At 36.4% G+C, this 11439-nt stretch overlaps 3 protein-coding genes across 4 annotated transcripts; all 3 read left to right on the forward strand.

The window, feature by feature from the left end:
* Nucleotides 1–916: 916 nt before the first annotated feature.
* On the forward strand, nucleotides 917–7807 carry LOC149160172 (protein DETOXIFICATION 41-like). Of its 2 annotated transcripts, none has more exons than XM_089436649.1 (6): nucleotides 917–1808; nucleotides 5767–6704; nucleotides 6814–6932; nucleotides 7125–7211; nucleotides 7349–7405; nucleotides 7671–7807. In XM_089436649.1, the coding sequence occupies exon 1, from the start codon at nucleotides 1372–1374 to the stop codon at nucleotides 1786–1788; it is 417 nt and encodes a 138-aa protein (XP_089292775.1). In that variant the 5' UTR covers nucleotides 917–1371; the 3' UTR covers nucleotides 1789–1808; nucleotides 5767–6704; nucleotides 6814–6932; nucleotides 7125–7211; nucleotides 7349–7405; nucleotides 7671–7807. The 2 variants fall into 2 exon arrangements, with proteins under 2 accessions (XP_089292775.1, XP_089292776.1); XM_089436650.1 differs by having other exon boundaries at nucleotides 923–1808.
* Nucleotides 7374–9983, forward strand: LOC149160173 (protein DETOXIFICATION 41-like). Its single transcript, XM_089434529.1, has 9 exons — nucleotides 7374–7405; nucleotides 7671–7909; nucleotides 8019–8137; nucleotides 8370–8415; nucleotides 8534–8609; nucleotides 8875–9113; nucleotides 9223–9341; nucleotides 9510–9596; nucleotides 9675–9983. The coding sequence occupies exons 1-9, from the start codon at nucleotides 7374–7376 to the stop codon at nucleotides 9753–9755; spliced, it is 1038 nt and encodes a 345-aa protein (XP_089290655.1). The 3' UTR covers nucleotides 9756–9983.
* On the forward strand, nucleotides 9831–10942 carry LOC149160174 (protein CYPRO4-like). Its single transcript, XM_089436651.1, has 2 exons — nucleotides 9831–9989; nucleotides 10718–10942. Exons 1-2 carry the CDS (start codon nucleotides 9831–9833, stop codon nucleotides 10925–10927), a joined length of 369 nt encoding a protein of 122 aa, XP_089292777.1. The 3' UTR covers nucleotides 10928–10942.
* Nucleotides 10943–11439: the final 497 nt, after the last annotated feature.

Consider the following 11439-nt stretch of genomic DNA (forward strand, 5'->3'; position numbering starts at 1 on the left):
TTTTCCAAAAATATAAACAAATCATTTTAAATATTTTGTTGGTCATTTGTAAAGGTAATAAGAATAATTTTGAAATACCTATTTTAAAATGACTAGTTGTTTATTGTTTGTTATCCAATTTAAGAGTCGCGACCAAGCCAAACACTAAATTGGTGTATGAGGCCCTCTTGTTTGTGGGCCAAGGGACCCACCAAATTGGTGTATGAGACCCTCTTCTTTGTGGGACAAGGGACCCACCTCTGGCAATGATTTGACCACTAAGTGTACAAAGGCATACATACTCTACCCCTTTGGTTTTGAACTTGTAACCTCTTAAGAGGAGATACATGCTCTTAACTATTAGACCAACTCAAGCTGTATAAGCTGTATAAATATTGTGAGCCTAAATATAAGTAATAAAGTTATTATATTAATTATAAAAGTTAAATTATAAGTTATATATATTGTGATGTTGTAAGTTATTATATTAATTATAAAAGTTAAATTATAAGTTATATATATTGTGATGTTGTAAGTTATTATATTAATTATAAAAGTTAAATTATAAGTTATATATATTGTGATGTTGTATATGAAGTAATATTTAAATGATATTATTTATTTAATATTTTTTTAAATGAGCAATTATTGTTAGTTCTTAATTAATTTTTAAAATTAATGTTATTGTGATATATAAATTAAAATTAAGTAAAAATAATTTTAATAACTGGTATAAAATAAAAATTTTAAATAAGCGGCTTAAAATAAATTTTTTAGGCTACTTCTTGTTAGGCCGATAGGCCTTCCTTTGGAAGGGACCTTTCGTCGTCCTTCTCTTTCTGAGGCTGACACCTGGCGAAAACTTCGTCTTTGTTCAGGTTTCATTGTCATTTGACACCTGGCGGAGTTCCCGTAATTGTTCAGGAAACGACTACCTCATTACACACACTCTTCTCTACGCCATTTTCCCCGACTTCGCATTACCAGACTCTTCAGCATTACCGGACTTCGCATTACCAGCAAGTCAAGATTCACAGTCAGGTATTCGTAGGGTTTCAAACGAAAACATAGGCAGAACATCGCCAAAACAAGCTGAGAAGGCAAACCCTCCGCCATATTTCCAGAAGCTTGTTGGCATTCTGGGACTAGGTTCTGGAACTTCTGTTACCGAGGCAACCAATAATTTTGACAAACAGGCCTTAATCGCAATCCATAGCAAAGGTCTCAGGTATTTCACACAAGTAGCCATGGAGAATATTTTTGTATGCATCACAGTGTTGAAGAAGAATCCCAACCCGTTCAAAATGTTCAAAATGAATGTAGAGATTTAGAGGCCGCACAAGAACTCGTTCCAGTGCATCTGAGAGATTTAATTGTTGGAAAGCTCAATGAATGCGCGGTTTGTTGCGGAGAACTCTGCGTCGTTCCGTTCAAATTTGGGAAAATTCAGACTGTAATGAAAGAGGCCGCACGGGTGGTTTTGTGCAAACCAGAGCTAGCGATGTTGTTCAGAACGCTCTAAACAGTCGTATTAAAGGTCATCCCGATAAAGCTAGGGTTAACATGCATAGGGTCAGGGTTCGAGTTTCTCTAAGCATGGCTCAGGTTTTGAAGCACGATGAGCACTTGATTTCTAAGGCGGTGGAGGACTTTTATGAACGGGACGTGGATTCCATGAGGGCGGCGTCTCGGATGGAGAAGTTTAGTCATCTGCCAGAGGTCCATGATAATAATGACTGGAACTGCAATACTCCTGGGCATCCTCTACTATTTTGCAGATCCAGTATTGATTGCCATAGGGCAGAGTAAAGAAATCTTTGCTGCAGGAGGTATTTTTGCCAAAGGTCTTATTCCTCAGTTGTTTGCTTTTGCGGGTTCTTTTAGTCTCCTCAACCTACATTATGCAACAATGCGCGTTTTTTGTTCTGTATTTTAGAACAGAGGCTACATAACACTAGATTTGCAATTTCGATTTGTTTCATGTGTTCACAACTGTTATTTTTATTGCATTTTGTGCTTTTTTATTCATTTATAGGTGAAGCATAAAATGATACTAGACAGATATTGTATTGATCTTTTAGACAAACAAAAGCTACAGTGGGGAAACCTTTGCTACTGCTAATAGAGGGTTTCTAACAACAAGAAATCCGAGCTAATAACACGATTATATGATGCTTTGATAAAACTGTAAGTGGAGATTACATTACAACATTCAAACGGCAAACAGGTTTATGAAGAAGCCCAGAAACATGGAACTGTCCGTTTTTATTTATTTAATTTTCAGTATACCATGCTCCAGAAATAAGGAGCAGCAAATCAAAGCACGAACAGTAACATCTATTGTAAAGTGAAAAATTGTTGATTGCTTTATCGAGAGGGATGGTACAGAGTGTTTCACAGATTTACAGTCCTTGCTCTCTGCCACTGGCAGCAAGGTTTTAGTGCTCCGTCTGTGTCTGCAGTTCTGTGCGACTGCAGCTTTATCTGCTCTTCGTCCCCACTCTCTTCCCTCCAGGGAACAGACATTATCAAAATCAAAGACGGAAATTTTCGACCCATTTCCTTCAAACTGTCTTTTGATGACTCATTTTGCCAATGTGGCTTCAGTGATTAGGTGGCTACAATTTTTGGACAGATCATCTATGGTGTGGATTTTTTTAGGTTGTTACTGAAAAAATACTAGCATATTAAAAAGGTCAAGTACTGTACGAGGCATGGCTCTCTTTCCATCCAAGCTGGAATAGGCAACATATTTAACCGGGTACCATATTCCAAATGTCTGATGTTCTTGTAAAGGAAAAATCCATTGCAGCTACCTGAATCAATGTCGGTTTTTATTTTCATTGTCTTCTCTTTTTAGACTCTGGCTAGAATGTGGGTTATGCCCAATTGAATCTGTGAGATTGTTCATCTCTCTCCATTGTTCTGTCATCCCATACACATTGACTGAATGGGGTATGGATTAGTGTACTTGCGGTACTACTTATTTGGGCCTTTTTCTCTCTTTTGGAGGTGTTAGCGAGCTGACCCGGAGGCTTGCAATGTTGGATATTTGTCCCTCTTCCATTCAAAAAATGACTTAGCTTGGCACTCTAAACTGAAAAATGATAAAATTAGTGTATGCTTAAAACTCTAAACTGAAAAATGATAAAATTAGTGTATGCTTAACTGAAAAATAATTGAGTTAGTGTCCAGTCAGTGTCTGAGGTGTATTCTATGCCTCATACTGCTCACAAGTTATGTTGCAGTAAATATGATCCAGTGTTGTTTCAAAAATTTGCTTTATCTTGTTTTGATTATCAATGTTTCAATGTTTCTGACCATTTTTTTCCGCTTCTAATTCAATGAAGTTACAAAACTCACATATTGTGTTTGAAGACTGTTACTGAGTTTATGATTGACCTCTTTTTTTTTTTTTTTTTTCAGATGTGTTGCTAAAACATAAGTTGATTCTATCTAGTGTCTACATATGGGAGATGGTGTAAACATGTAATTGTTGTGAGTACTAGGTTCTGATTGTTAGATATTGTATTTTTCCTGTTAAAACTGGTTCTGGTCTTCCTTAAATCTATCTACAGATGCGGGAGGATGGAAAATTGATTATGTATACCTTTTGTCACTCCCAAGTTCTGGTCTTTAGATCCCGTGATTCTTCTTCTGATGTCTAGTTGTTGTTGGTACTTGGTTTACTGTCTTTAGATCCTGTAATCTTTTCTTTTAAATGTGTGATTTTGATAACACTTGGGGTTCTAGTGACAAAGCCACATAGATTTTTATTGACTTAGTCAATAACTTGTAGATTGGATCTTAAAAGACCTAGAAAATAATGGTCCGCCTAGGAGAATTTTCAAATAATATACTTCCATGGTCAATCTACAAGCATACTGTTTGTGAAGTCACTACCTTGTTTGGTTATTGGTATCGATTTTAGATTGGCCTCGGATGTTAGGAGTATCCCTCGCTTCTACATCCCTCCCAGGATCATGCAGCCAGAGTCCTTGTTGGATCCAGGGGACTGTGATAGCGAGCCAGTGCCACTGTTGCCGTAAGAGGAAACAGAGTCTAATCAGCAGAATCTGAATCAATCCCGATACTCCAAAAACATCACACTACGTACCTGCATTAGCTAACCAATGCCCATTGCTAATTTTCCTGTACATTTGTCTCTTAAATTATATGGTTAGCGGGCTTATACCTAAGGTTTCCTCTTTGGGTTCAGTAGCTTTCATTTGGATTCGAAGCTTGACACGCCAACAGTGCCAAAGGCATTCTTCATTTCTTTTAAAGAATCTTTTTGATGTAAGGGCTGCTTCACACAGACTCCATGTTTACAGAAATGGGAAACAACAGCGTAACTAAAAATGGGGACCAGAGTGTTTTGGGATGAGTAGTTCTTCTTGCACACTGTGTATTATCAATGTAATAGATAATTTAGTGAATTCAAATCCATACAAGACTGAAAAATAATCTACCATATCTAATTTTCTAGGTTTTGGTGTTATAAATCATACCACATTCATTTCTTAATGCTCAGTTATTTTTTAATAAAATATGGTTCTTTTTTTTATCAAGTGCCAATCCTGTGCAGAGAGATCCCCAAGAAACAACATTTCCGTATCATTTCTGTTCCGTTTCTGTTCCTTAGATAAAGTAGGACACAACACCATTTGTTGTAACTTGTAACATAGCACAGACCTATATTTCCAAGAAAATTACATGAAATAGTTCCAGTTAGGTTCTGTTTTCTCTAATGCTTGGGCTACTTTGCTTACCCATGTTTCCTCTCTGATGCTAGGGCTACTTTGCTTACCTATGTTTCCAAGAAAATTACATTGAATAGTTCTGACAAGTTTCTATTCTTTCTGATGACAGAGTTACTTTACTTTCTGGTGTTAAGGCCACTTTGCATAGACCAGTCTCTTCAATTTTAATAGATTGAAGGTCTTCACATAGAGATTGAATTAGTAGGCTCACTAAAAATTATAAAGCAAATCATTAGCTAAATTTTGAATGGTTAGTAGTTTCAAGTTTCAACTAACTCCAATGTCCAGTAAGCTACTTTCTGTCAACATTAGCTAAAATAAGTTTCGTTGTTTTATTTAAAGTAGGTCTTAACCTTCTTTAGTATTTGGGAAAACTCGGTTAAACTTTGGCAAACCTATTGGAACTAACATAACTCACTAACAGATGAAATGACAGGTTTTGACTGACGGCTATTTTAATTTAAGTTTAACTAATATATAAGTCTGAAATGGCCCTTAGTGCAACCAAACGGATTTTTTCAACAGAATCATGTATAATGTTGAACCTTCTTAAAGGAAATGCTGGGCAGATTCTTGATTAACGCATAAAGTGGTGTGATTCATCTCATTATGATCCGCAGTACATAGTTTTTTATGTTCAATTTTTTTGGTCTATTTATGTTCATTTTTTTGGTTTATTTGATTAAAGAATTTGAGGACTTAAGTATGTAAAACAAAATACTTTGAAAAATACAATACATGAATTTAAAATCGGTTTCAAAATTTTAATAATGTTAATGTTTTACTTCTACTGTCAACCAGTAATGTAAGTGATTTGTTTTAACATTTGCAAATCACAAATTTCTCCACTTTTCATTTACCATGTACAACGTTGTAATTTACTTTTTATTTAGAAAAAAACCGTGCTGCCAATAATCTATTGAACCTATTGAGCTTTAAGTATGAACGCGCTCTACACTTACTATATTAATATGAATGGTTTGGTTTTGGTTCTGTTCTTCTAATATCAAATGTACTGGTACAGGATGGTCAACGTGGTTATTGCCTATATTGCTGTTGGGACATGTCTATTCCATACATTGATCACCTGGGTGGCAGTAGACAAGCTAGGATTTGGCCTGCTAGGGATAGCCCTAATAGTGAGTTTGACGTGGTGGGTTCTGGTCATTACTACTGCCTTGTATATATTCTATAGCCCATACTGCAGGCATACATGGACGGGCTTCACCTTGAAGGCCTTCACAAGACTCTGGTCATACTTCAAGTTAACTCTGGCATCGGCTGTTATGCTAACATATGCCTTAATACTCTTTGGAAGATACACAAACTATCTAAATTATATCTGGGTGTTTACATTTTTTTTGATGTAATGGGGGGAACGCTGGGAGAGACTTTGAAAATGGGTACACCAGTGCAGTTCAGGTAATTCTTTCACTTTGTAAGAAAGAGAGGTTAAATATAGTTGGTATGCAGGTTTCACTGGGACAAATTGGTGCCACATTTTTTAGTTCACTATCAAGTAAAAGCTTTACAAGAGCAAACAATTGTCCATTTTCTGCAGCGTCCTGATTTCATGCTATACTCCATAGTTTTCGGAATTAAGAATTTAATTAACAAACTTTGGCAGCAGAATAGCTCTGCAGTTGTCCTGCCTCATGAGTGTCTGGATGTGAGCGCTATGTGGCAACAACTATTTATTTCAGTTGCATCTTCCTGTGCGTTGGAACATTGTGGGTAATGAGCTGGGAGCCAGGAGACCTAAAACTGCAAGATTTTCAGTTATAGTTGTGGTGGTCACTTGCTTCATAATAAGTGTCATACTTGCCATTGGGATTCTGATACTGAAGAAAGAACTCGCCATGGCATTCACAAGCACCACTGTGGTTATACGCGCAGTCTATGCATTGATACCTCTACTTGCAATATCTATTCTCTTGAATGGCACCCAACCTATTCTCTCAGGTTGGAATTTTCAGTATCAACAATTTATTTGCAGCAGAAAGCTGGTAGTTGATGTTTGCTATATTTAGGTTATATTTTCGTTGACATCATAAAGGTATTGTGATTGCAGGGGTGGCAATTGGATGTGGATGGCAAGCTGTGGTGGCATATGTGAATTTAGTGACATACTATTTTGTTGGCTTACCAGTTGGAATTGCTTTAGGATTGAAGACCAGTCTTGGAATCGATGTAATTATTTGAAATACATAGCTAGCTTTTTCTACTTTTATTTGTTTTTTTCAATATAATTAGATTGTCCATGCGCAAAGATGCAAAATTAAAAGATAACAGAGGAATAACCTTATCCTTATATCTGGGTGTTTACATAATAGCTTAGCCTGTTTTCACAAGTTTTGTTTTGTTCCACACCTGATTTTGCAGTTTGGAAATATGGTACATTGAAGTATTGGTGCTTGTATCGGGTTGGCTGCCAAATGCAGAGGTCGCTCTGGATTCCATTTCTGTTTGGTATGAGACTTTCCCATTTAAAGCTAACTAATTTAAAGCCAAATACAAGCTCCATGCCTATGCATTGTCCCAACTTTGTTAGATAGCTATGCCAGTTAATATATCTCTAACGTGCCAGGTTTTGAACATATATGCAGCATGAATTATTACAACTGGGAGTTGATGGCAATGTTGGGTCTCAGTACAGCTGCAAGGTATACATTTATGATTTATAGTAATATATTGTTTTATTGGGGCATTTTTATGGCTATTGCAGATTTTGGGAATATCTTTAGATCTGACCATCGCCAGAGGGGTCAAACAATTGACCCCTCTCCTGGAGGTAGGATTCTCGAATATTGGGAAAAACTGCAATTCACATAAATTCAGCAGTTTTATATAGCATGGTATACCTTTTTTTTCCCATTTGCTGTATCTAGAAATTGGTTTTCTTTATTGTGGTATTTATATTATTTGCAGTATAAGAGTGGGTAATGAGCTGGGAGCCAGGAGACCTAAAACTGCAATATTTTCAGTTATAGTTGTGGTGGTCACTTGCTTCATAATAAGTGTCATACTTGCCATTGGGATTCTGATACTGAAGAAAGAACTCGCCATGGCATTCACAAGCACCACTGTGGTTATACGCGCAGTCTATGCATTGATACCTCTACTTGCAATATCTGTTCTCTTGAATGGCACCCAACCTATTCTCTCAGGTTGGAATTTTCAATATCAACAATTTATTTGCAGCAGAAAGCTGGTAGTTGATGTTTGCTATATTTAGGTTATATTTTCGTTGACATCATAAAGGTATTGTGATTGCAGGGGTGGCAATTGGATGTGGATGGCAAGCTGTGGTGGCATATGTGAATTTAGTGACATACTATCTTGTTGGCTTACCAGTTGGAATTGCTTTAGGATTGAAGACCAGTCTTGGAATCGATGTAATTATTTGAAATACATAGCTAGCTTTTCTACTCTTATTTATTTTTTTCAATATAATTAGATTGTCCATGCTCAAAGATGCAAAATTAAAAGATAACAGAGGAATAACCTTATCCTTATATCTGGGTGTTTACATAATAGCTTAGCCTGTTTTGACGAGTTTTGTTTTGTTCCACACCTGATTTTGCAGTTTGTAAATATGGTACATTGAAGTATTGGTGCCTGTATCAGGTTGGCTGCCAAATGCAGAGGTCGCTCTGGATTCCATTTCTGTTTGGTATGAGACTTTCCCATTTAAAGCTAACTAATTTAAAGCCAAATACAAGCTCCATGCCTATGCATTGTCCCAAATTTGTTAGATAGCTATGCCAGTTAATATATCTCTAACGTGCCAGGTTTTGAACATATATGCAGCATGAATTATTACAACTGGGAGTTGATGGCAATGTTGGGTCTCAGTACAGCTGCAAGGTATACATTTATGATTTATAGTAATATATTGTTTTATTGGGGCATTTTTATGGCTATTGCAGATTTTGGGAATATCTTTAAATCTGACCATCGCCAGAGGGGTCAAACAATTGACCCCTCTCCTGGAGGTAGGATTCTCCAATATTGGGCAAAACTGCAATTCACATAAATTCAGCGGTTTTATATAGCATGGTATACCTTTTTTTTCCCATTCGCTGTATCTAGAAATTGGTTTTCTTTATTGTGGTATTTATATTATTTCAAGTATAAGAGTGGGTAATGAGCTGGGAGCCAGGAGACCTAAAACTGCAAGATTTTCAGTTATAGTTGTGGTGGTCACTTGCTTCATAATAAGTGTCATACTTGCCATTGGGATTCTGATACTGAAGAAAGAACTCGCCATGGCATTCACAAGCACCACTGTGGTTATACGCGCAGTCTATGGATTGATACCTCTACTTGCAATATCTGTCCTCTTGAATGGCACCCAACCTATTCTCTCAGGTTGGAATTTTCAATATCAACAATTTATTTGCAGCAGAAAGCTGGTAGTTGATGTTTGCTATATTTAGGTTATATTTTCGTTGACATCATAAAGGTATTGTGATTGCAGGGGTGGCAATTGGATGTGGATGGCAAGCTGTGGTGGCATATGTGAATTTAGTGACATACTATCTTGTTGGCTTACCAGTTGGCATTGCTTTAGGATTGAAGACCAGTCTTGGAATCGATGTAATTATTTGAAATACATAGCTAGCTTTTTCTACTTTTATTTGTTTTTTTCAATATAATTAGATTGTCCATGCTCAAAGATGCAAAATTAAAAGATAACAGAGGAATAACCTTATCCTGTTTCTGAGTATATTGTAGTATGTTTCTTTCTGACATTGGCAATGGCAGGGAATCTGGTGGGGATTAATCCTGGGAGTGGCACTGCAGACGTTAGTACTCATTATTCTTACAGCACGTACTAATTGGAACAAAGAGGTTTGTTGCATTTTCACTTCCTGAACATTTATAGAAAATAGATAAGAAAATGAATGAGCTAACGAGGTTTAGTTGCAGGTCCAATCGGCGTCGGAGAGAGTTGAGCGTTCCCAATACGGGGAGTCTGCAGATAACTCAAACGGAGTGGTGGTTCCATAAGTTGCATTATTGAAATTAAGAGTGAATCGCATTGCAAAGAAAAGGGCACGTGTGCTCGGCTTTGCGTGACATTACATGTTCCCATCCGAACTCCACTGTGGTGAGCTCCACTGTGGTGAGGGAGGGCAGAATATCCATGGATTAGTACCAGGTGGGGTGACCCCTGAGAAGTTCCTTCTGCCTTCTGCTCGCTCGCGCTTCAACATTATCATACATGTTTTGTTGCAATCACAGGTTGGTTAATTCTATTCTGTCATTTATTTGCTATTCATCTGCACAATTGGTCAAAATGATATTTTTTAAACATTTCCCAAACGTTTTATTAAAAGTGGTGTATCATGTGTGTGATCTGTGATCATATTGTTGTAGGATGAAATCCCCGACATTTAATAAGCCACATTGGTAGTTACTAAGCTTGGAAATAATAAGGCTTCACAATGACAACAATCAAAATGGGATTAACAAACATTTCCCTACCAATTTATTAAAACTGATGTATATGTGTGTGAGTGATCATATTATTAATGGCTGAAATTCTCAGCAAATTTCCAATGTTAATATTTATCAAGTTTGTAATTGCTTTTTTTAATATTGCAGAGAACCTTTGTTTGCCCAGTAGATGGTTGCTACATGGCTCATCACCTTTCTTTCAAGAAAAATGAATTCCCCGAACTGTTCCATTAATTTTTAATAGGTCTTGATTCTCCCAAACACAAATTTTAAACATGGCCTTACAGATACACAAAAATTTGGCCATATGCTTTTTCAATATCACCACTATAAACAAATAATAATGTATTAAAAGTTAGCAATTGTCTATGAAGGGATAAGGCACACAAAAAATGACTTCAACTTCATAACATGTAGCAATTGAACTTATAGGACCGTTGGCCTGCAATATAACCTTTATTAGCTCTTCAAGTGTACTAATTTCTGACATCTATTTCTCTTCATCACTGCAGGTTACTGAGAGTGGAAGGCAGGAGCGCCATGTAGTTGCCACTGTTGGTGAATTTTCTGTCATCTGGAACTTCCGTCAAGTAAAAAACAACGATCATGTGTGTTACAAGGGCCAGAATGGGCTAAAAAGCTGCTATTGCTACAAGATTGTTCCAAAAGATGTATCCATTGTGGATAGCAAATTTATGCTTGTTGTAATCTGTGTAAACTGATGAACAGGAGTTATGCTGCTTCTAAGTCTGTGTAAAGTTATGAATTGATTTTGACACCAGATGCTAACTCTGTCACTTAATTCTTATTTCGGTCAGTATTGACATTTTATATAACTATTGACAGTTTATAATGGAGAAATTCGAGGAAATGGAGAGGCTTTTGAATGGTATGCATATTTTTGTCGTGAAAATTCAAAAGAGATGCATTTGATGGCGATCTGTTAGATTGAGTAGCATGCTATTACTAACTATAAAAGCGGGGAGCTATATTTTATTCTATTGATTTTTTTCTGCTTCTTAACCGAAGCCTCCATTCTGCCCGATTTTATAAGAAAATAAGCTTGAGTGGAAGATTTCATTGCTGTGATCGACTCATTTTTATTGAACAGTTTGTTTATACACAATTTATCCTATTAATATATTCATTGTTTTTAAGGTTTTATCTTTTAATTCTATGAGTTTGGTTATGTAATTTTTTATTTCATATTTGTTTGTGTAATTTTTTACTCCAT

Source organism: Pinus tabuliformis, chromosome 5_2 (genome assembly GCF_031772625.1).
Source record: "Pinus tabuliformis cultivar Carrire ecotype Pingquan chromosome 5_2, CPIR1, whole genome shotgun sequence".
Lineage (NCBI taxonomy): Eukaryota > Viridiplantae > Streptophyta > Pinopsida > Pinales > Pinaceae > Pinus > Pinus tabuliformis.